This window comes from Melopsittacus undulatus, chromosome W (genome assembly GCF_012275295.1).
Source record: "Melopsittacus undulatus isolate bMelUnd1 chromosome W, bMelUnd1.mat.Z, whole genome shotgun sequence".
In the NCBI taxonomy this organism is placed as follows: domain Eukaryota; kingdom Metazoa; phylum Chordata; class Aves; order Psittaciformes; family Psittaculidae; genus Melopsittacus; species Melopsittacus undulatus.
The window spans coordinates 3094362-3119699 of record NC_047558.1 but is presented as its reverse complement, the minus strand read 5'-3'; the positions used below and the strand labels follow the sequence as shown (position 1 = coordinate 3119699).

Here is a 25338-nt window from a genome sequence, read left to right as displayed (position 1 = left end):
AATTATAGAGGTGGTGACCACACTGGGAACACATACCAATCCAGATTCATGATCAATGAGTCTACTGTATTACAAATCATTACCACAAAGTACAGTGAAACAAGAACATTAGCCCAACGCCCCCAGCAGATAAACGCTAAAATAGCAAATACCGCCTGTAAGTAAGGTACAACACGCTGAAACTCCGAGATCAAGAGTAACATCTTTCAGAGCCAATAAATCAGCATTGTGAGGAGTGATAGAATTGTGACTAGCAGGTCAAAGGAGGTGATCCTGCCCCTCTACTCTGCTCTTGTGAGACCTCACTTGGAGTATTGTGTGCAGTTCTTTTGCCCTCAATATAAAAAGGACATGGAACTGTCCTCCTCCCCGGCAGAGCATGAGACTCAGAAAGTCCTTGGTCAGAGGAAACATTACTGAGCAACAACTAAAAACATTGGTGTTATCAGTGCTGTTCCCAGGCTGAAATTCGAAACCACAGCACTGCACCAGCTACTAAGGAGAAAAATGAGTGCTACTGCTGAACCCAGGACATTTCTTCATTCCATCCTTTCTCTTGACCAGACCAAGCAGAAGAGCCAACAGAGTGCCTCTACCTCCATTATTTGTCTTTCATTCCTCACCCATTTTTATTATTTTCCCCATATTCCCCAGGTAAGCATACTGGAAAACTCACATCAGATACTAAGTGGTATCCCAGATCGATGGGAATGGCAGACTGAAGAGGAGAACAACCACCTTTTATCATTTGTTATGTCTCTTATGACTTCTGGGTTAGCCAAACCATAATCCAAAACAGAGCCCTGGTTACATTTGGGCAGAAGATTTGTCTCTTTCTTCAGAGCTCATTAATAGAACTGCTTTCATTTCATTAGGTGCTAAAACATTTCCAACAGGACTAGGTGTGTTATGTCAGAATATGACAGGCAAATTTCTTTTAAGGTTTTGAAACTAAGTTGACAGAGAAGCTATGCAGTTTACTTGTGTCACTGAAAGATATTTTTTACCTTTATGAGTCCCTAAAACAAGAAACAAATTAAGAACTGTCAAGGAAAAATACCCAAACTCAAAATGTATTTCATCTTGCCTGCTAATATTGTTACTGCTTTTCTCTGAAAATTCTCACAGTCTAATAACAAGAACCTTAAGCATAAAAGAATGAACCATGGTTGTTAATGTTTTGGCTTATAATAACAATTAATAATCCAAAATGAAGGAAATAAGTGCTGAAAACATTATTTCCCTTTGCAACTACAAGCCAAAATGTACAGCTTCACTGTTCTCTCCTCCCAGCTCTTATTTTCTCCTGGTTCAGTGGCAAACACTCTGTATTATTCCACTGCAGGGTGTGGAATGTGGCAACCACAGCATCCAGGGCTCCAGCTCCTTCCCTGCTTATTGAAACACAGTTCAAATACTGCCCAGGAGCAGACTGTCACTGGGCCTTAAGTCACAGAAATCCTGGAAAACAGAGCAGAAGACAAGGATGGGGATGGCTCTGCATGACCTGATGCTCTAGTGAGGTTCATGCATCTGGGCTGCCAGTGATCAAACAGTTCCTGGACAGGAGCAAGGGCTGAATGGCACCAAAAAATGCTCTGAGAAGTGGGACAGGCCATGAATACACAGTTGGCATTCCTGTCCCCAGGAATACACTGTGGAGGCCAAGAAGTAACCCCACACTATAAGTCCCTGTGAGGTGAGGTATTCCCAAGGGAAGGGGCTCAAAATGTGAAATCACTACAGCTTTGAGATACAGACATGCAGCAAAGAGCACCCGAGTAGGTGTTCACAACACATCATTTGGTTTCAGTGGCATTTACCATCAAATTACTGATATGGGCTGTAAAACCAGTGGGCAGAGACTGCTTCTCTAGAGAAGTTCATTAGATTAAAAGTAATTCAGTTACACAGAGCAAGTAGAGCCTGGGGCTGTTTTGAGGGCAAAGGCTCTGACCACAGCACCCGAGTCTTGGAAGGCGGATGCAGGGACTGTGAAAACCTAGACCTTGGGCCCACTGTACATGATGATCTGGTTCGACACCATCTTAAGAACCTGAATGTACACAAGTCCATGGGCCCTGATGAAATCCATCTGCGGGTCCTGAAGGAGCTGGTGAATGAAGTTGCAAAGCCACTGGCCATCATATTTAAAAAATCATGGCAGACAGGTGAAGTTCCTTATGACTGGAAAAAGGGAAATATAACCCCCATTTTCAAGAAGGGGAAAATGGATGACCTGGGGAATTACAGACCAGTCAGTTTCACCTCTGTGCCTGGCAAAATCTGGGAGCAGATTCTTTTGGAAGGCATGCTAGGGCACATGAAAAAGAGAAATGTGCTTGGTGACAACCAGCATGGCTTTACTAGGGGAAAATCCTGCCTGACCAATTTGGTGGCCTTCTATGACAGGGCTGCAAAAGTGATGGACAGGGGTGGAGCAGTTGACGTCATCTACCTGGACTTGTGCAAAGAGTTGGACACTGTCCTGCATTACATCCTTTCTCTAAACTGGAGAAACATCAGTTTGATAGGTGGACCACTCGTTGGATATAGAACTGGCTGGATGGCCACAATCAAAGAGTATGTTCAAAGGCTCAGTGTCCAGCTGGAGTCCAGTAATGAGTGGTGTCACTTAGGGATCGGTGTTGGGACCGGTCTTGTTCAACATCTTTGTCTTTGACATGGACAGTGGGATTGAGTGCACCCTCAGCAAGTTTGCTGATGACAAGCTGTGTGGTTCAGTTGATATGCTGGAGGGAAGGAATGCCATCCAGAGGGACCTTGACACGCTTGTGAGGTGGGCTGATGCCAACCTTATGAAGTTTAACCATGACAAGTGCAAGGTCCTACACCTTGGTTAGGGCAATCCCAGGCACAGCTACAGGTTGGGCAGAGAAGAGATTCAGAGCAACCATGCAGAGAAGGAGTTGGGGGTGTTGGTGGATGGGAAAATGAACATGAGGCAGCAGTGTGTGCTTTCAGCCCAGAAAGCCAAACATATCCTTGGCTGCATCAAAAGGAGAGTGTCCAGAAGGACAAAAGAAGTGATCCTTACCCTCTATTCTGCTGAGACCACACTCGGAATATTGTGTACAGTTCTGGTGTCCTCAACATAAGAAGGACATGTAACTGTTAGAACAAGCCCAGAGGAGGGCCACGAAGATGATCAGGGGACTGGAACACCTCCCATATGCAGACAGGCTGAGAAAGTTGGGGCTGTTCAGCCTGGAGAAGGCTGCATGGAGACCTCATATCAGCTTTCCAGTATCTGAAGGTGGGCTATAGGGATGCTGGGAATGGACTATTCATTAGGGACTGTAGTGACAGGACAAGGGGTAACGGGTTAAAACAGCGGAAGTTTAGTTTGGATATAAGGAGGAAATTCTTTACTGTTATGGTGGTGAGGCACTGGAATGGGTTGCCCTGGGAAGTTGTGAATGCTTCATCCCTGGTGGTGTTCAAGGCCCTGTTGGATAGAGCCTTGGGTGACATGGTTTAGTGTGAAGTGTCCCTGCCCATAGCATGGGGGTTGGAATTAGATGATCTTAAAGTCCTTTCCAACCCTAACAATTCTATGATTCTATCATTCTAGGGAAACACACTCCTCTTGGTAGATTTAATGGTATTTCCTGGCCATGGTCATACTTGGTACATAAGGATGGCTATACCGTGCTGGACCAAGGGCTGCCCAGCCCAGCCTCCTTTCTCACTTAGGCCACTGGAGGCTGTGGTATTAGAGTACATGAGCAAGGCATGCATGCATGCAGCAGCCCTCTCCTCTTGCACTTCCAGCTCCTGACAGCCTGTCACCTGGGGACATCTTTAGGCAGAGACAGTAATTTGCTTTATTTAATAACCTTGGATGGATCTTTTCTCCATGACTTTTTTTTCTTCCTGCTTTTTGAACCTGGATCAGGTTTAGTATCCAGCCAGTATTTGAATATTAACTGAGTGCACTGATATCCCAGATACAGTTTGCTTCAAGTACTGTTTCATCCTTGCCTGAGATGTTGCTTTCCCCAGTATGACCTTCTCAGAATAACACTGCCTGTTTTGCATGTGCAGAATTTATTCTTCCCCCATCCCCTCCCAGTGAAAGCAAGTCCTTGGATTAGAGCATTGTGTGGGATGCTCCCAAAGGTTAACTTCAGCCAAGGACAGTCAGTCTTTACAGGCCCTCTTAAAAATCAAAGGTGAGAGATTATTCTCATTATTCATCCTCTGCTGGAGTGTCTTTTCCTACACTGATTATAGCCTCTGTCATCTAACCCTTGCCTTCATGAAGAACATCAGTACTTAGAATAAGGAAGCACTGCACTACACTGAAATAACACTTGGCAAAGATGATGCTTATTTTAAATATTTTAACACTTATTTCTAATAGAAGAACAATGTGATAATTCCATTAAAAAAAAAAAACAACACAAAAACCCCACAAAAAAACACTGAAATGTTTTTGTGGAGAAAAAGAGCAGGAGTTGTATATAACTAATGGTATATTTGTACTTGGAGTTAGCTTCTGAGAGCTGTAAATTAAGTATACACACATATTCATGGGGACTTAATTAGCATTTCTCAATAAGATCACTCATCAGGGATACTTGTGTGAACAAGGTTTCTGGATAGCATTTATATAAAAATATAAAACCAGGAATGTGTCTGAAGTGCTGTAAATGGAGCTGCTTAAATTGTCTATCCAAATCTTGCATCTGATGACAGTAGCTGAATGAAATGACACTTGTATGCAATCAGTTGCATGTTTGAGCTTGAAAGCTTAATGCAGAAGGTTAAGTGTGGTTTCACCAAGACCAAACAATGACTGGTCTTCCTACACAGAGGAATCAAGACTATGACTCTAACCAGTGCTTCTGGATTGTGGCAGAAACTGTTTCATTCCTACTAAATCATCACTCTTGATATTGCGGAAACAGGAATGGTAAAGGCCTGACAGGATCCTTCTCCTCCTAGCCAAGGTCAGCTACCCCGTCTCAGTTTTGCCACCATCTCACCCTCACCTGAAGGACATTGCATAGCTTCAGTTTTGTGGGTTTTCAAGGTTACTAGTGTACCTTATGAATCATTCGTGTTATTATATGTTTCTTACAGCAGAAAGTGGATAAAAGTGATTCGGAGAAAACTCCAGGAACTCGCCAACAAAGTTTTAAGTTGACAAGCATGTATTCTTTATTGCGGTGCCGGGAGACACGGGGGATAGATCCTCCAAGCCTGTCTCTCCCAAGCATCAACCAGGCTGTGATTATATTGTCCTTAAACATACATAGTCATTAGATTACATACATTACATCATACTTTTTAGAGAATGCCTCCTGTATGCATACAAAAATGTGGTAGTGGGCTTTCGGACCCCTGGCGGTTATTTCTTCATCACTTTGTTTTAGGATCATTGTCATATCAGTAACCACCAGGTGGTTCTGGCAAAGCTTACCTTAGTAATTTCCTTTTCTCTAGAGTGGCTAACAAAGCTTAATGTTCTTGAGTTTACTCATTTACAACCCTATTCTTCAATCAACTCCATTCTTCAATCCACCCTATTCTTCAATCAACCCCATTCTTCAGAAGTAAGCTTCTTTCCCACTTCTAGCTCTGTCCCATTTAGGTTCTCATATCACCACTGAAGTATGGATATCCACACCACCATAGAAGCAGAAAGTGGATTGGATGAAGGGACAGAAAACAGTGCATCTTTATGCAAACCTGTCCCCAACAATGAAAATACCCACAAGGGAATCTGTACTGATATCCTATGATCAGCAACAAAATAGTTAATCATTTAACTTCATATTTTTGTAGACCTTTAAGCCTTTCTCTTTATCTGCCATATGTCCCTGAGCCACGTCGTGGTTTAACCCCAGCCAGCAACTCAGAATCACACAGCCGCTGGCTTTCCCTCCTCCCTGGCAGAGCATGAGATTCAGAAAGTCCTTGATCGATGTAAACATTACTTAGCAACAACTAAAACATTGGTGTTATCAGCGTTGTTCCCAGGCTGAAAGTCAAAAACACAGCACTGCACCAGCTACTAAGAAGGAGAAAAAAAATGACTGCTACTGCTGAACCCAGGACAAGCCACCAGAAAATGGAAAACACTGACACCGAAAAGTCTTCTAGAGCTAGGAGTTACAAGTCACTGCAGAAAAGGGAGAGGAGTTCACACCTCATTAAGGGTTATTGACAAGTTCTTTCTCACTTTGAGAAACCAAAGTTTCTCTGCAGACTTAGGTACTATTTCAGGCCACACAATAAATTTCTTTTCACAAGAAGTAGTAGAAATCTTTACTTTTATATATAAAAATCTTTATTGTGGAGAAACTGATGTGAACCCTTTCAAAATCATTGGTGCGAGCCACAGTAGTGACCAGTGCTTCAGCTGCTGTCTTCTGGGACCGGTAGACAGACCAGCTCCAAGAGGTCCTCCAGCTTTGGTACATGCAGTCCCCAGCAGATCTTCGACCTGGCATTTGTTACTTTCCACTGAAAACATCCCAGTTACTCTCTGTCCCCCTCTCTGTGGCAGGAGAGACTTGAACTGAAAACTTTCTAAGGTTAGTTCTAAGCACTTTGAAGACAAGTGGTTATATCTGTCATGCAAATGTGGTAACCACTGCCACTCCAGATGGCCAACATTTCTAGCCCCATAAGCCCTAGCCCAAAATCTTCACCTAATTCCAAGACAGGAGCTCTCAGTGACGCCCAGGTCCTGCAGTTATAATTTTCCACTCAGACAGGCATGAAAAACTAATAACAAAAGTAGGATTTTTAGCATTTCCCTAAACTTGGTCAGGCTGTCCAGCTTCCAGACACCAAGTATATTTCAGGTAATCCACAGTTTGTTTTTTTTAAATATTGATATCTCATTCTTGCTTTGTTGCCAATTTTCCATACAATGAACCCACCACACACCTCTTCCCTCAGTATTAACTGCCCTCTACTTCTCCAAGTGACTAGTCAAATTCTAAGGTGCTTCTGATACGCGGATAGACTCCACAACTAGTTAAATTTGTAAAGTAGGTATGCTTTTATTCAGTGCTGAGGTGCATGGGGATAGCTCCTCCAAAGCATGCACACCTTAGGGTTGTTCTCCCTTTACATTTATTCTCTTAAGGTATACATAGACATGAGGTTGCTCAATTCGCATATACATATCTATCCCTGCTTCGTATTATAATGAGCTAGAAGGTCCTTTGCACTTGCACAGTGCCCCTTCTGATTATGGGCAGGGGTCTCAGGATGAAGTAAATGAGTCTTCCTCTTGTGGGTAGGGGTCTTCAAGATGAAGTAAATGAGTCTTCCTCTTCTTAAACTTTACACCTTTTAACCTTCAGACATGGCCTTAGGGTTTAGTCTGCGCCCAGTCTGCTTCTCCCCCACTTCTCAGTAGGACCAAACACCTGTGCTTTTATCATGGCCTTCAGATTTGGCACCCAGTCTGCCTCTCCCTGGCTTATCAGCAGAACCAATCATCTGCTTTTGTCCCTTGTCAGTAGAACTAGCATCTGCTTCTCCCCCTCCAAGCAGTAATCAATGCCTTGGCAAGATGGCAATGGCAGGTACTTAGGACAGACAATACTTTTGTTTAAGCAAAGGAATTCCTTTAACCCCCTTGTACAATTTCTCTGTATTACCCCCCTGTACATTGGTTACCCGTGTATCACTTCCCTCACTTGATTTGCTGGAGTAGAACATATTTATGGGGTATGTAGTAAGAGTGAAGTAAGGATATTTGTAATTTGACCTAGTATCTATGCATTTCATTAATCCTTCCTCTATCAACCACTTAACCTTTATGGGCATGCTTATTGCCTGTCATTGTACTGATTTCTGTCAATTTCTCCACTTTAGTGAGATCATGCAGTATTTTAAAACTGTCTTCCCCTGTGTATCTAGGTTTAGCTGGAGGTTAACTGACATCAATTTAAAGAATGAAAAACTAGGCTGAACACCCAGGGGAAAACTTCCTAATGGTGAGATCTGGTAAAATGCACTGCTGTCTCTCCATGGGATTGGTGGCTCTTTCATTAGCATGTGCATTAAAACTGCACTGGTGGATTATAAAATTATAGATTGGACATAACAATCCGTAAGTAGGAGGAGAAAGACAAGCTGCAGAGCATTGCAGCTTGCCTCCTATGGTCATCTCAGCCTGAATAAGAGCAGGTTCCATGGACACCTTAGAGTAGACTTCCAGTACCTAAAGGGACTAAAAAGAATCTGGAGAGAGACTTTTTACAAGGGCCTGTAGGGACAGGACAAGGTGGAATGGCTTTAAAATAAAGGAATGTAGATTTAGACTAGATGTAAGGAGGAAATGTTTTACAATGAGGGTGATGAAACACTGGACCAGGTTTCCCAGAGAGGTAGTAAATGCCCCATCCCTGGAAACATTCAAGGTCAGGTTGCATAGGGTTCTGAGCAACCAACTAGTGAAGGTGTCCCAGCTCACAGCAGGGGGGTTGGAACTGGATGAGCTTTAAAGGTTCCTTTCAAAACCCAAACCAGTCTATTATTCTAGGAAGAAAGCCAGAGCACTCTACAAACCCCTGACCCAGGTAGTCAGAGCCCGGGGCCAGTAAGGTATGCTAGAGGGCACATCTCTCCCCAGTCCCCAGAGATACCCATTACCTGCAGAAGGACCTGAGATCACAAAGTCATCATCTACCCCACAACATAACTTTGGGACAGTCTGCTTCAAAGGCATTGGTCAGTTCTGTTATCATCCTTCACTTCTTATGGAAATCACTATCTATCTATCTGATTAATTTTTCTAGAAGAATGGTTGAAAACTGATTGCAGAAAGAATCCTGTTTGTGCTGAGACACAGATCAAACAGGAGAATAGGACTTCAATTTAAAATACGCTGCTGACGCTCAGGATTGTAAAGGTAACAGTCCAAGCAGAAAAAAAGCATGTTTTTTATGCACCTCGAGTGAAATGGTTTAATTTCAGGAATGGCCAGAAAAAACAGGTTTTCCTCCCCACTTTTTATAGAGAGGTTCTATCATATTTAAGGGAAAAAAAAAACAAACCAAACCTATTTTTATCTGATGTTGGTACTGCCAGCAACCACTTTTTATTAAATAAGGACTTCTGTCAGCTCCTGGGAAATAGAAACATAATTTTCAGCAACAAACCCAACATATTTATCTCAAAGGCCAAGTAGGCTGGTACATATTTTGATTATTTGGGGGGGAGGCAGGCTTTTTTCTTTTCAGGTCCTTGGAATTTGTCTGCCATGAATAAGCAGATTTCTCAAAAAACTGAAATTTCCCTCTAAGAAAATTTCAAAGGAAACATTTCCATCAGCTCTGGTGAATTAGCAGCAGCACAAAAATGGCCCAAAATGGCTCAATTTCATAGCTGCTCTCCTGAATCTTCCTGAGAGATTTGTCAGTTTCTGATTTTCCCTTAAGAAAGATATTAGCAGATATTCGTGTAGTGACAGGGATGTACATGGGACAAAGGGCTGAGTATGGACTACTCACTGGTTGAACAGAAGAGAAATAATTTTCTCCATGACAGGAGGTGCAGGCTACAAATTTGTCAGATAATGAGTAGCCAGAGGCTGCTACAAAAGACTAATTCTCTTAGTAAAACCCTTGGAGAGAATCCCAGTATGACTCCGAGGCTGGCAAGCTGCTGGAGACATTGGGAAGTAAATACAGCTCTCTCTCTCACGAGGACACTGTCTCTGAATTTCTTGATTTTCTTTTCCTATATGGCAATAATGCCCTCTGGCTAGAACCATTGAAATTAAACTTATTGATTGAAATTCTCATCCTATTGATTTTACACAAGAGATTTGGGCAAATATGAAAGAGTAGGAACTGTGCTGTGACCACTCCCATCTCCATTTATTCCCTGCTGCACACATGCGGCAGGCTTCCTTGTCCATCTCAGTCCCCTGAGCTTCCAGAAATAAATTACCCAAAATTCAAATATATGGTACCTATTAGCTCACAAATGTGTGGCAAATATTACTGGTTCCTGAATACACTAACATTATTTGTGAGTTCCTTTTTGCTTTCTTTTGTCTGCTTCTGTCTCACATCCCCTCTTTCCCTCATTAACTGCATATCATGTTTTTCCCCTTCATTTCAGAGGTGTAGAGGGAAAATGGGAAAAACATGTTCTGGGAGGAAGGCAAGATGGGAAATGGTGCTGGAAGGAGACAATGTTTGTCTGGAAGGAAAATGCCAGGGAAGTCATACTTAAAATACTGTGAAATGCTACTAGAAATTGTATATCTACCTTTAAAGGAAGGGCCCTGGATGTGGGAACTGCAGAACTCAGGACAGTAGGTCAGGAGATCCCAGGAGAAGGCAGTGAACAGAGGTCCTAAGTGGAAAGCAAGCACAGTGTGAGCATATGGTCACCCACACCCAACACCACAAACAGCAGCCCACTGCTTTCCCTGAGCCCCTGAGAGGCAGCCCTGGTGCAGCCTGGATCCTTCCTGTAGGAAGCATTTCCTTCCTACAACACAGGGATGGTCCTGTCAAGCCTCCTGTAGCCATTTGCTTTTTGGCAGGGAGGTGGAGTGGCCTTTAGAGGCAAAATCAGCTGCCTTGCCTCTCACAGCTACTTCCTAACAACAAAACCTCCCTTTGCAGACTTCTTGTTTATAGAATCATAGAATAGTTAGGGTTGGAAAGGACCTTAAGATCATCTAGTTCCAATCCCCCTGCCATGGGCAGGGAAAAAACCATGGTTAGATGCCACGAAGTAGGTGGCAGTGCCTTAACCATATTCGTGTTGTATAGGCCACAAGGGCCTCTTCCATCCTTATCAAGGGGAGTGCTAACATTCTCTCCTTTCCTGGTCCTTGATTTTGTCCATTTCAGCTTGATGTATTTTATCTTGCTGCTCTTAGCACTTCATTCTTTCCTTTCTAGATCTTTTTATAGTCAGACTGTCACATATCAATTTTATGGATTAAAGTTAAATATATCATGACTTGTCTGGGCCAGTAGGAAAGCATTTTAAATGAAGTCTTATTTATTTAATTTTCCCTGTTGACATTTGTTTTCTTCTCTATTTCCAACCTTGTGAAACATCAAAACCTGCCAGGGAATTTGCAAGATTTTAACTCACTATAATCCCTAAATAACTGTTGGATGTTATGGAATGGTGATGACAAGAGGGCAGGTAATCTGGTGAGATATGTGATTAGACTGCAACAAAAAAAGGATGAACCCCATGTGATTACACTGATGGGAAACATAATCCAAAATGGTGGTGAAACTCCATGCCCTGCATCAAGCACATAAACAATTTGCATCCCAAGTATTGATGGAAGCGATTCCAGCTGTATGGGGCTGGGGGATGGCAGCCTCGGGCCTCTGGGGAGCCCAAAGGCCCGCACAAACACACCGTAGCCGTCAGACCCTGCCACCCGCCCTCATCGCTGAGGCGCTCGGCCTGGAGTGACAGGAATAGGGGAAGCAGCCACCCGAGTCACGGCCTCTCCAGTGCAGGTAACAGCAGCAGCCCAGAGGAAGGCAAGGAGCCGGAGTTGATACAGGGGTAACCAATGTACAGGGGGGGAATACAGAGAAATTGTACAAAGGGGTTAAAGGAATTCCTTTGCTTAAACAAAAGTATTGTCTGTCCTAAGTACCTGCCATTGCCATCTTGCCAAGGCATTGATACTGCTGGAGGGGGAGAAGCAGATGCTAGTTCTACTGACAAGGAACAAAAGCAGATGATTGGTTCTACTGATAAGCCAGGGAGAGGCAGACTGGGTGCCAAACCTGAAGGCCATGATAAAAGCACAGGTGTTTGGTCCTACTGAGAAGTGGGGGAGAAGCAGACTGGGCGCAGACTAAACCCTAAGGCCATGTCTGAAGGTTAAAAGGTGTAAAGTTTAAGAAGAGGAAGACTCATTTACTTCATCCTGAGACCCCTGCCCATGACCAGAAGGGGCAGGTACAAAGGACCTTCTGGCTCATTATAATACAAAGTGGGGATAGATACTAAATATGTATAGACGGATTAAGCAACCTCATGTCTATGTATACTTTAAGAGAATAAATGTAAAGGGAGAACAACCCTGAGGTGTGCATGCTTTGGAGGAGCTATCCCCATGCACCTCAGCACTGAATAAAAGCGTACCTACTTTACAACTTTAACGAGTTGTGGAGTCTATCCGCGCATCAGTCATAACCTCCATTCCACCCGGAGCAAGGGAGACATGTATTAAGGCCGCGACCTTTCCTCGTACTGCGTGTGCAGCCCGGACCGGACCTCGCTTTAGGGCCTGCACTCAGGCCGAACTGCGGGGAGCAGTGCCGAGGCCAGAGCTTGGATTGGGGCTGGTGTTGCGCCACCGGGAGCATGCGCGAGCTGCGCGCGTCACGGGAACGGGCGAGGCTGGTGGGGGCGTGTGATTTCGGCGCGCTCTCTCTCTCTTTTTCTGTCTCCGCCGTTCCTGCACTCTGTTGAGAGCTGTCTGTGCCCTGCTGCCTGCTAAGGAGGGGAGAGAGTACGGGAGAGGAAAGGAAAGGACTCTTCTCGTCGCGTACCTTCTTCCTTTTCCTCCGCCTTCCGGCCGGGAAGAATTCACCGTGCCCACAGCAGCCCCGCTGGATGCACTGAGCACTCGGGTGCGGGGAGACAGACAGGAGAGGGAGCCAGGAGCCCCGTCGCTGAGGCGCTGCGCCGCCCGGAGGCTCACTGCTATCCGCTTGAATTCTTTTATTCGCCCCCCTCCCGCTGATAGTTGGCTTCGCTCCTGCCTTCTTGGCTTCGCTCCTGCCTCCTTCTCTTCGCCCGCGGGAGCCAGCCGAGGCGGCGGCGGGGCCTGTATTCCCCTCCCCCCTTTTTATTTTTTTAATTTACATTATTTTTTAATTTTTCGTCTTCGTCATGGGATGTACTTTGAGCGCTGAGGAAAGAGCCGCCCTGGAGCGGAGCAAGGCCATCGAGAAGAACTTGAAGGAGGACGGGATCAGCGCCGCCAAAGACGTGAAACTCCTCCTGCTCGGTGAGAACCCGGTCGTGCCTTCCCCTACTCCGCGTCCCCTCACCCATCTCCTCCCCGGCGCTTATTCCCCCCTTCATTTCTCTTTCAACAGGGGCCGGTGAGTCGGGGAAAAGCACCATTGTGAAGCAAATGAAGTAAGTTCCGCGGTAGTGTGTGTGTGGGGGAGATGGACCGTGAGGGGGGAGTTAAACGGCGTTAATAGGAGAGAGAAGGGAGTTAGGGGCTCGCTGAGGTGAGGGCCGCGGGCGCCATGTTTACCTGAGGCAACCGCGAGGGCAGGAAGGTGTAAGGCAGGGAAAAGGCTCCGCTACCGCGGTTCCCGGTGCTGTTCGGGACTGATGTGGTGCTGAAGTATCGCCCAGCGGCCTCGCCTCACGGCTTGGGGGGGGAAGGTGGGCTGCTCGCAGCCCACCTTCCCCCCCCAAGCCGTGAGGCGAGGCCGTGCAGATGTCCCTGCAAAGCCGATCGCTATCAGTTCAGCTTAATGTTGGGATGTTATCTTCCGCCTCTGCGGATTTAAATCAAGGCTCCCCAGCACTCAAAGTCCCTTTTCCTCGAGATTTCAGCTTCTCCTTTGAATTAAAGCCGAGCATGGTCACCCACCGCCAATTATACTCAAACCTTGCCTTGGTGTCTGTGGTGGCTTCCAGAGTTCCCCTGCACATGCTCTGCCTGTGTTTAATTAGTGCAATAAACAGCAGTGAAAAACCCCACCACGCCGTCTCTTTCAATGCTGCATCCCATAGGAAAGCAAGTGCAGGGGAAGGCTGATGATGAAGGGGTGGAAGGTGCTCCTGTGGCACCGTTATTCTCCCTCCTTCTTTTTAATTGAAAATACAACGAAACACCACGGCCTCGCACCTAAACAGAGATGACGGTCTGGTCCAAGGCGGGTGCCATCACAGAACAAGCCCCGGCGCTGGTTCAGCGACTGGGTTTTAGCCAGGGAGAGGTGCGGAGCGGCAGCTGCTTTGCGATGGTTGTAGAGGGATCGGGGGCTGGGAGGGGCACTCAGCAGTTGCTGAGCGAGGCGGGGGGAGGCAGCAGAGCAGGGTGTGGATGGGGTGCCGGGAGCGGGTGCTGGCGGCCTTCTGCAGTTCCGGCAGCCAGTGCCTGTGCGGGGGCCGAGCTGGTCCCGGCAAGGCGCGGCTGCAGCTTTCAGGTGGTTCGCGTGGTGGACAGCGGCCAGCGAGGACTACAACCGCAGGCGATTCGGCCTCTTCGGCACCGCTCGACTCCTCCCGGCGGCGGCCGAATGCTGCGCTCGGCTGCCTTAGGAGGACGCTCGGAGGCGGTCGGGGAGAAGCCAAACGGCCTCGGATATAGCCGAAGGGGCTTGTCGCCGCTCGGCAATCTGTTGTCTTTCATACCCATAGCCGCCCTGGGTGTGCGTGAGTGAGTGTGCGTGCGCGCACCACGGGGAGCAGATCCGGGCCTTCATCCCGTCTCCTCTCCAGCCAGAGTGGCTTAGCGGGTGACCTGGATATTTCTGCATCAACTGTGCTGCCACTGTGTCCAGCCCTAGGGGGTGGACTGGGAACTAAACCATCATCCCTGCCTGAGGCAGTGCTTTTCCCACGGCACTGCGGGGCTGAAAGGTCTGGCTGCAAGGAGGCTTGTCTCCAGTGCAGCTTTTCCCACCGACATATGTATACCCTACTTGTGTAAAGGCTCTGAGCTTCTCCTTTCATAGTTGGAAAGGGGACTTTCCACCCTGACAGTTAAATTTGGAGCTGGGGCAGGGTGGGTTTGATTTGCACTTGTTTGTGTGGGAAAGGTGGATCAGAAGAGCTGTTACTGCAGATGAACACCAATAAATTATTTAATCTCTAGGAATTACTTCTGCAGAAGCATGCTGGAATTTTGGTGAGGCTGCACCTGGAATATTGCATCCAGTTCTGGGCCCCTCAGTTCAAGAAGGACAGGGAATTGCTTGAAAGAGTCCAGCGCAGAGCCACAAAGATGATTAAGGGAGTAGAACACCTCTCTTATGAGGAGAGGCTGAGGGAGCTGGGTCTCTTTAGCTTGGAGAAGAGGAGACTGAGGGGTGACCTCATCAATGTTTACAAATACGTAAAGGGTAGGTGTCAGGATGATGGAGCCAGGCTTTTTTCAGTGATATCCAGTGATAGGACAAGAGGCAATGGGTGTAAACTGGAGCATAGGAGGTTCCACGTTAACATCAGGAAGAACTTCTTTACTGTAAGAGTGACAGAGCACTGGAACAGGTTGCCCAGGGATGTTGTGGAGTCTCCTACATTGGAGATATTCAAGGCCCACCTGGACAAGTTCCTGTGTGATATACTCTAGGTTACCCTGCTCTTGCAGGGGGGTTGGACTAGATGATCTTTCGAGGTCCCTTCCAACCCTTGGGGTTCTGTGATTCTGTGAATGGTGGGCAATAGGTTTTGGTGGAAGGGAAAGGCTGTAGATACCACAATAGCAGTGCAGACACATGGAGCCCATAGGTGGGAGGGTGGGTGGTGACCACACTGGGTTACACAATTAGTATGCAGTGACTCTTGTTTTTTATCTTGATGCAAATTGCATCAAGATAATAACCTGGTTGCTGGACTGGATTAATATATTGAGGACTGAAATACACCCTGATATATATCTATATATGTATTATTTATATATATATGTTTATATATATATATGTTTTATATATAACAGTTTTAAAGTAACACATGCTAGGCTTGCAGCTTTGTACCTGACATGAAAATGCTGAGGAGGCTGCTATGGTGAAGGGGTATAGTGTTGGAAACTGGGAGGCATCCATCAGTGTGGAAACTCCAGTGAAGGGTGCAGAGGCTGGGGTAGGGACAGCAGTGTTGCTCTGAGCATGTCAGCAGGCATCTGGAGAGAGCCACACAGCTGTGGGTGCCAGGGAAAGGGATGTTCAGAGAACTCAGGGAAATGAAAATTTCTGAAAATAAGTTTAAATGTAATATGGGCATTAGCAATTCATCTGGTCAGGCTTCATTAGACAGGCTTGCTGAGAACCTAATGAATTCTTAAATATTAAGTTGCATGTTCAATAGATTTTGCTGAAAGAGACTTATTTTTTTAAATATTGTGTTATTGGTGTGCTTCTACATAATAAATCTCATCCTCATGAATGGCTAAAACAGCTTAACACTTGGATATTGCCTTGAAAAGAAGCACAGGAATCTGTAGACAGATAAAAAAACCACCAAGACAAAGGAACAGAGAACAGACATTGTTACAGAGGACTGAAGCAATTATGCACTGTCCAGTTAATCCTTGAAATACTGGGTGGTGGGAGAAGTGACAGGTAGAAATTACAAGAATTTGAGAGCAAATTTGAGCCAGGAGAGTCACTGGGTGAGAGAAATTCGTCTTTCACTCCTGCCACCTCATCTCAGCAAATTCACTTTGATGTAGGACTGCAATGGATGTCAACATTTTTTAGGTCTTATATCTTGAAATGAATGTCGTGCACATGCAAAATTTCGAATACGTGACCTTCTTTTCTGGAATACCTGGCTTGTAGCATGGAATTGGGACTGCTGTTTTTCTAGGATGTTTTTGTGGGGACTTAAAACTCTAGTGAATGTGTTCAGCAAAAGGCCCAGCCTAGGCAGACACCAAGCATATCCATCTGTTACTGCTCAGCAGAATACTTAATATGCGCAACGGTGAGTGGGGATGGACTGTTCGGTTGGGGACACCATCCACTGCCATCAGCATGAAGCTCCTAGGGAATTCAGTGTTTAATCAGGCTAACACAGAAAGGCTGAATTAACTGGCATGGCTTCAAAACCAAGGTCCTGCTACCTACTCAGCAACAGCTGTTCTGGATGTTGAGTCAGGGCAGTACTTCACCTTCCCAACCTAGAGGTTAGCGATGGTGGTGGTATTCAGGAGGAGACATGGCTTCACTTGCCCACAGGAAAAGTCTTGGGTTTTGGGGTTTGGTTTGGGATTTTGCCTCTGCAGAAGCAGCAGCTTTTGTCCCCTGCTGAGCTGGGAGCAGAGACCTGGGTCTGGCTCCCTTTCACAAGCTTCCAGCCCTGTATGTCCTCCAAAACAGCCATGTCTTACTTCACCAGCAATGCAGGCAGTACCTCAGTTGATAGGCTTCTTTGCTGGGCCATTTTTTTGGCAGAATATTACTATGTTATGTATAAGAAGGATGGGAATATTCAATAAGGAGAAAAATAGACTAGCATACAATGCTTATCTTTAAATATCTACTATGTACTCCCCAACAGCTGTCAGTCCCATAAGCCATCTCATATATTCTGACCTTTTCCAAACAGCCCCTCAAAACAGCCCCAGGCTCTACTTGCTCTGTGTAACTGAATTACTTTTAATCTAATGAACTTCTCTAGAGAAGCAGTCTCTGCCCACTGGTTTTACAGCCCATATCAGTAATTTGATGGTAAATGCCACTGAAACCAAATGATGTGTTGTGAACACCTACTCGGGTGCTCTTTGCTGCATGTCTGTATCTCAAAGCTGTAGTGATTTCACATTTTGAGCCCCTTCCCTTGGGAATACCTCACCTCACAGGGACTTATAGTGTGGGGTTACTTCTTGGCCTCCACAGTGTATTCCTGGGGACAGGAATGCCAACTGTGTATTCATGGCCTGTCCCACTTCTCAGAGCATTTTTTGGTGCCATTCAGCCCTTGCTCCTGTCCAGGAACTGTTTGATCACTGGCAGCCCAGATGCATGAACCTCACTAGAGCATCAGGTCATGCAGAGCCATCCCCATCCTTGTCTTCTGCTCTGTTTTCCAGGATTTCTGTGACTTAAGGCCCAGTGACAGTCTGCTCCTGGGCAGTATTTGAACTGTGTTTCAATAAGCAGGGAAGGAGCTGGAGCCCTGGATGCTGTGGTTGCCACATTCCACACCCTGCAGTGGAATAATACAGAGTGTTTGCCACTGAACCAGGAGAAAATAAGAGCTGGGAGGAGAGAACAGTGAAGCTGTACATTTTGGCTTGTAGTTGCAAAGGGAAATAATGTTTTCAGCACTTATTTCCTTCATTTTGGATTATTAATTGTTATTATAAGCCAAAACATTAACAACCATGGTTCATTCTTTTATGCTTAAGGTTCTTGTTATTAGACTGTGAGAATTTTCAGAGAAAAGCAGTAACAATATTAGCAGGCAAGATGAAATACATTTTGAGTTTGGGTATTTTTCCTTGACAGTTCTTAATTTGTTTCTTGTTTTAGGGACTCATAAAGGTAAAAAATATCTTTCAGTGACACAAGTAAACTGCATAGCTTCTCTGTCAACTTAGTTTCAAAACCTTAAAAGAAATTTGCCTGTCATATTCTGACATAACACACCTAGTCCTGTTGGAAATGTTTTAGCACCTAATGAAATGAAAGCAGTTCTATTAATGAGCTCTGAAGAAAGAGACAAATCTTCTGCCCAAATGTAACCAGGGCTCTGTTTTGGATTATGGTTTGGCTAACCCAGAAGTCATAAGAGACATAACAAATGATAAAAGGTGGTTGTTCTCCTCTTCAGTCTGCCATTCCCATCGATCTGGGATACCACTTAGTATCTGATGTGAGTTTTCCAGTATGCTTACCTGGGGAATATGGGGAAAATAATAAAAATGGGTGAGGAATGAAAGACAAATAATGGAGGTAGAGGCACTCTGTTGGCTCTTCTGCTTGGTCTGGTCAAGAGAAAGGATGGAATGAAGAAATGTCCTGGGTTCAGCAGTAGCACTCATTTTTCTCCTTAGTAGCTGGTGCAGTGCTGTGGTTTCGAATTTCAGCCTGGGAACAGCACTGATAACACCAATGTTTTTAGTTGTTGCTCAGTAATGTTTCCTCTGACCAAGGACTTTCTGAGTCTCATGCTCTGCCGGGGAGGAGGACAGTTCCATGTCCTTTTTATATTGAGGGCAAAAGAACTGCACACAATACTCCAAGTGAGGTCTCACAAGAGCAGAGTAGAGGGGCAGGATCACCTCCTTTGACCTGCTAGTCACAATTCTATCACTCCTCACAATGCTGATTTATTGGCTCTGAAAGATGTTACTCTTGATCTCGGAGTTTCAGCGTGTTGTACCTTACTTACAGGCGGTATTTGCTATTTTAGCGTTTATCTGCTGGGGGCGTTGGGCTAATGTTCTTGTTTCACTGTACTTTGTGGTAATGATTTGTAATACAGTAGACTCATTGATCATGAATCTGGATTGGTATGTGTTCCCAGTGTGGTCACCACCTCTATAATTTGGGAGGTATATAAAAGAAGTGTTTAGCACTTGCACATTTTTTTCCCATCCTTGGATTTTCAACCTATGAAGGAGACATTCCCTTACCTTCCCAGCCTCCCACCAGACCGTTTATAGCATCATTTGAGAGTTCTGAAAGTTTTGAATGGCCTTTGAGTACCCTTGAAACCTGCCTGCTGATTGTGATGGGGACCACCATGTTGGCAAGCATACAGAGTTGTGTTTTACCCACGACTGTTTCGTCTGGTCTTGAAAGTTCAGCAGAGTCAGGTTTGGGTCTTGTCTAGGGTTAGATGACAGTATAGGAGGACCAGAAGTTTTTCCCCAAGGCTGGATAGTCATGGTGTGTGTGGGATAGTATGGGCAAGTATCTAGGCCACTGGGCCCCTCCAGTACTTTGGAACTTCAGCACTGAAGAAGTGCAAAATCCAGAAAAAATAGTAAAACACTTAAATGAGGTGTGTTGCCATCCTAGTCATACCAGAGAGGGACAAATCATGGCAACGTGCTGGGGCTTGGCCTATGCTTACGGAGCCCTGTTCAAAACTATCCAGCACCTTCAAAGGGAAAAATATGTCTCTGGATCTGATGGCAAAACAACAGACAACACAGCTACTCCAACTCCAAATGCAGCAGCTACACCAACCCTAGTGACAAGTACAGCAGCTACTCAAAGTGACTACAACAGATATCACAGCTACTCAAAGTGCCTACAACAGATATCGCAGTTACTCCAACTCCAAGTAGAGCAACTACACCAACCCCAGCGACAAGTACAGCAGCTACTCAAACTCAAACCGCAACAGAAAGTGCAGCTAATTCAATTCTAAGCACAGCAGCTACACCAACCCCAGCGACAAGTATAGCAGCTAGCCAAACCCTGACAACAGATATTGTAGTCACTCCAACCACAGTGATAAGCACTGCAGCTAAACCAGAGGACCGATTTGTGCCAAAAACAGTTGCCCCTGTACACAAGGGGAAAAGCAAAAAAGAGGCAAGAAAGATGAAGCAAGATGAAGAAACAATGCACTTACTATAAGGGACAGCATCTGATCAGGAGTTATTATTATGTGAATCAGAGGAGGAAGAAGAAGAAAAGGTGACTTCTCGACCCAGAACCTCAACAGAGCTATGGAATATGCAAACAGGTTTTACCCGTCAACCAGGGGAGCACATCATCACCTGGTTACCTGGTTGCTCTGATGCTGGGACAATGGGGCTGACAGTCACGAACTAGAAGGTAGGGAAGCCAAGCAGCTGGGATCACTTGATAGGAAAGAGGGAATTGACAAAGAAATTACAAAAGAGAAGCAGTCCCTCATCCTTCGGAGGTGGCTCTTGGCAGCTGTGAAAGAAAGTTTTCTGTACAAGGACGATGTTAAGAGTCGTTCTGCCAAGTGGACTACGCTAGAGAAAGGCATCCAGTCTCTGAGGGAATCTGACATTGTAGAGATGATCTATCACAGGCCGGGTGCCAGGAAAGGGCCCTTAGGTCCAGCTGAAGTGGAATGTACACGACACATATGGCAGAAATTTACACAGAATGCACCGTCATCATATGCCCACTCATTGGCAGCAATAACCTGGAATGACATCATCCACCAACAGTGGATGAAATGATTAGTCAACTCCAAGAGTTCAAAGACAATCTCACCCCTTCCATCATTTCAGCTGTGGAAAAACTGTCCCAGGAGTTCAAACAATTGAGTGGCAATCTATCCAATCTATCCAGCTCCCCATATGTACCAACCCCCCTCTCAGCTATTAAGAAAAGGCGTCCTACTGCTCGAGAGAGAAAATATAGGAGGTACACGCCACAGGCCACCCTGTGGTTTTACCTGTGGGATCATGGAGAAGACATGAGGAAGTGGGATGGAAAACCTGTCTCAGCTATGGAGGAACGGGTGCATGAATTGAAGAGGAGAACAAAGGTCAAGGCTGATCATCCCATGAAAGCTGTGGCTTCGGTCTCTGGTGAGCAGGTTTGCAGATGGAGTGGAAGAGCTGATTTTACTCCAGCTCCTCTGATAAAGAAGACCCCTTTCTACAAGACTTAAGTAACCTATACTGTGATGACTATTAGAGGGGCCCTGCCTCCAGCCAGGTGGAGGTAGGGGATAATTGGATTTATTGGACTGTGTGGGTCAGATGGCCTGGCACATCAGTCCCACAGAAGTATAACACTCTAGTAGATACTAGTGCAAAGTGTACCTTGATGCCATCAAGCTGTCAGGGGGCAGAACCCATTTATATTTCTGGAGTGACAGGAGGATCCCAAAAGTTGACTGTACTGGAGGCTGAAATCAGCCTGACTGCGAGGAAGTGGCAAAAGCACCCCATTGTGACTGGTCCAGAGGCTCCATGCATCCTTGGCATAGACTACCTCAGGAGAGGGTACTTCAAAGACCCAAAAGGGTACTGATGGGCTTTTGGTATTGCTGCTTTGGAGACTGAAGAAATAGAGCAGCTGTCCACCTTGCCTGGTCTCTCAGAGGACCCTTCCATTGTGGGGCTGCTGAAGGTTGAAGAACAACAAGTGCCAATTGTGAACACAACGGTGTAGCAGTGGCAATATCGCACCAACCGAGACTCCCTGATTCCCATCCATAAGCTGATCCGTAGACTGGAGACTCAAGGAGTGATCAGTAGGACCCGCTCAGCCTTTAATAGCCCAAGGTGGCCAGTGCGAAATTTTAACGGAGAGTGGAGACATATCAATGGCCTGAATGAAGTCACATCACCATTGAGTGCTGCTGTTCCGGACATGCTAGAGCTTCATTATGAACTGGAGTCAAAGGCAGCCAAGTGGTATGCAGCTATTGATATTGCCAATGTTTTTTTTTCTCAATTCCTTTGTCAGGAGAGTGCAGGCCACATTTCGCTTTTACTTGGAGGGGTGTCCAGTATGCTTGGGACAGACTGTCCCGGGGATGGAAACACAGCCCTACCATCTGCACTGGAACACGGGCAAACTCCAGAACACCTGCAATACATTGATGACATTAGTGTGTGGGGTGATATAGAGGAAGAAGTTTTTGATAAAAGAACGAAAATAATCCAAATCCTGCTAAAAGATAACTTTGCCATAAAATGAAGTAAGGTCAAGGGACCTGCCCAGGAGATTCGATTTTTGGGAATAAAATGGCAGGATGGATGTCGCCAGATCCCCACAGATGTGATAAACAAGATAAAAGCAATGTCTCCACCAACTAATAAGAACGAAACACAAGCTTTCTTGGGGTGCTGTGGGGTTCTGGAGAATGCACATCCCAAATTACAGTTCGAATGTAAGCCCTCTCTATCATGTAAAAAATGATGTAAAAAATGGCCAGATGTAAAAAATGTACTCTACACCACAGCCAGGGAGAATGGTCCTACCTGGAGCCTCTGGTAGAAAGCTTCAAGGGAGACTCAAAGTCGACCCCTCGGCTTTTGGAGTCAGGGATACAGAGGGTTCTGAGTTACTGTCTGGGCTTAAACCACGGCGGTTCTTTGTGGCGCCCAACATGGGGCACCAAGGGTTGAGATGAAGACAGATCTGACCAGGGTGTGTCTAATCATATTTGTGATAAGCATTCATTGTTTCAGATTAATAGTCAATCATCACAATGCTGATTTATTGGCTCTCAAAGTTGTTGCTCTTGATCTCAGAGTTTCAGCGTGTCGTACCTTACTTACAGGCGGTATTTGCTGTTTTAGTGTTTATTGGCTGGGGGACTTGGGCTGATGTTCTTGTTTCACTGTACTTTATGGTAATGACTTGTAATACAATAGACTCATTGATCATGAAACGGATCTGGCTTGTGTTCCCAGTGTGGTCATCACTTCTATACTTTGGGAGGTATATAATGGAAGTGTTTAGCAATTGCACATTATTTTTTCCCTCTTCGGGTGGTCAACCTATGAAGGAGACATTCCCTTACCTTCCTAGCCTCCCACCAGACCGTTTATAGCATCATTTGAGAGTTCTGAAAGTTTTGAATGGCCTTTGAGTACCCTTGAGACCTGCCTGCTGATTGTGATGAGGACCACCATATTGGCACGCATACAGAGTGTGTTTTACCCACGACCATTTCGTCTGGTCTTGAAAGTTCAGCAGACTCAGGTTTGGGTCTTGTCTAGGGTTAGATGACAGTATAGGAGGACCAGGAGATTTTCCCCAAGGGTGGACAGTGATTTGGAGAAAGCTCCAGGAAGAAACTTGCCAACAGAGTTTCAAGTTGACAAGCAGGTATTCTTTATTGTGGCACCGGGAGACACGGGGGATAGCTCCTCCTAACGTGTGTCACCGTATTGCTTTACAGGCATCCTTATATGGTCACCGGGCATCATTTTCCAGAAAGTTTCCCACATGCATGCAAAAATGTGATGATGGTCTTTAAGGGTCATTTACCTTTCCCAGCTTAATTAACATTACAGACATAGCAATCATCCTGTCCTTCTACTTATCAGTTAGTTTAAGTGTGCCCATCCTGGCCATCTGCTAGTCCCAGATACTCCCCATCCTTAGGTCCTGTTTTTCTATTCTGCTTTTCTCACACCTTTTGTACTAAGGTCCTAAGGACCTGAAACTATGTCAACTACCTTCAGGCACAGCAGTTATTTTCCATTACAAAGCCATCAAATTTAACATTACTTAGAACTGATTACATTTTGTGTTTTTGTGCCTCCTTGTCTCAAATCCTCCCTTTTTCTGTCCTTTTGCAAATTCTTTTGCAATATTTTATATACTACCATTACCATCTAGAGTCTTTTTGAAATAGGTTCCTGTTTCTACTTGATGCTTAAATTTAATTTCTTTTTCCAGTCTTCATAACTTATCATAGATCATTTTACAATACCAGAAAGAAAATTTTGTTATACCACAATTAATCAATATTAAAACAATATTAATAGTCTTTCAACCAGTTGCCTTAACCAGGAGAGATCAGGTAACCATGAAGTTAACTTTTTCCATATTTCTTCAAACCCCCAGGAGGTATCATCCCTGGCCATTTTCTGAAAGATTTTAGTTTGTTTCCAAATTTCCTCCAGATCTGTTTCAGGAACAGCAACTTTCACAGATTATGGAACAAACCCCTCCTTGTGAAGCCAATAACATGTCTAGAGCCATTCGGTTTCGTAATACCGTTTTAGATAGTCTAGTTATTTACTTTTTATTTCCTCTATGGTTGCTGAGATATTTACGATTGCCTTCTCTAATTCACTTACTCCCAAAGATGTAATTAGCCATCTCACAAAACTATGAAATGCAGTATTCCATTCAGCAATAGGGTTAAACCCTTGCTTGATCAATACCATCCTTTCTCTTCAGGAACAGGCCACCACTGAACCACGATACCATCTATATTAATAGTGTGATTGCAGTTTGAATAGTGACTTACATCTGTGGCATTTAAACAAACAATCTCATACTCTGATTCCTGGTGTAATACATCTTTGTACACAGGTATAATATTCTTTACTTGGATTAGGATTAACTATTCCAAATCTTAACCCTTCCTTTGGATGTAGATTGCTAGTATTCACCCACAAATTTGTCCATGCGATAGTCTTGGAAATTGGAACACCAATTAATGGAAGGCCCTGATCTTCTCCTGATTCAGGCAACAGTGCACACACTCAACAGTCACTACAATTAACAACTTTAGTAACCTTTTGCATTAATTTCAGGTATAAGTATTGGTCCCAAACTGGTATGCCAGTTATCATATAAATCCAAACTATGACCGATACAATTTCATACGTAAGGGTTCAACCTGCCATGTCTTCTCTGGTTCTGGTGCTTTCTTTATTCTTCAATAATGTATCCAAGCAGGTTGTTCCTTTATCTTCACTGCTGTAAAGGTGGTCAATATTATCTGGTACGGTCCACTCCACTTCTCCTCTAGAGGATCTCCTGAAAAATTCTTAACATAAACCCAGTCTCTGGATCTAAAAGGGTGAGTTGGATAATCCATGCCTCTCGCTCTTGTCCCCAATATTCTCTTATTTCTTCTAATTGTTTTCCCAGATTGACCAGAAATTCTCGGAGATAGCCTTCTCCCACTTCCTGAAGACTTTCTCCTTTAAACTGGGACTGATATGGTCTTCCATGTAAA

General features: G+C 45.0%; 1 protein-coding gene and 1 non-coding gene across 4 annotated transcripts in view; one reads left to right on the top strand and one right to left on the bottom strand.

The window, feature by feature from the left end:
• Positions 1-10717: 10717 nt before the first annotated feature.
• Positions 10718-10845, bottom strand: LOC117438027 (U6atac minor spliceosomal RNA). Its single transcript, XR_004550626.1, has one exon. It is a non-coding gene; the product is annotated as a U6atac minor spliceosomal RNA (small nuclear RNA).
• A 1608-nt stretch (positions 10846-12453) lies between these two features.
• Positions 12454-25338, top strand: part of LOC101868333 (guanine nucleotide-binding protein G(o) subunit alpha) — a 181562-nt gene continuing 168677 nt past the window's right edge. For all 3 annotated transcript variants that reach the window (XM_034073326.1, XM_034073325.1, XM_034073327.1), the window contains exons 1-2: positions 12454-13003; positions 13095-13137. In XM_034073326.1, coding sequence (XP_033929217.1) covers positions 12886-13003; positions 13095-13137 — 161 coding nt within the window. In that variant the 5' untranslated portion in view covers positions 12454-12885. The remainder of the gene's footprint in view (positions 13004-13094; positions 13138-25338) is intronic.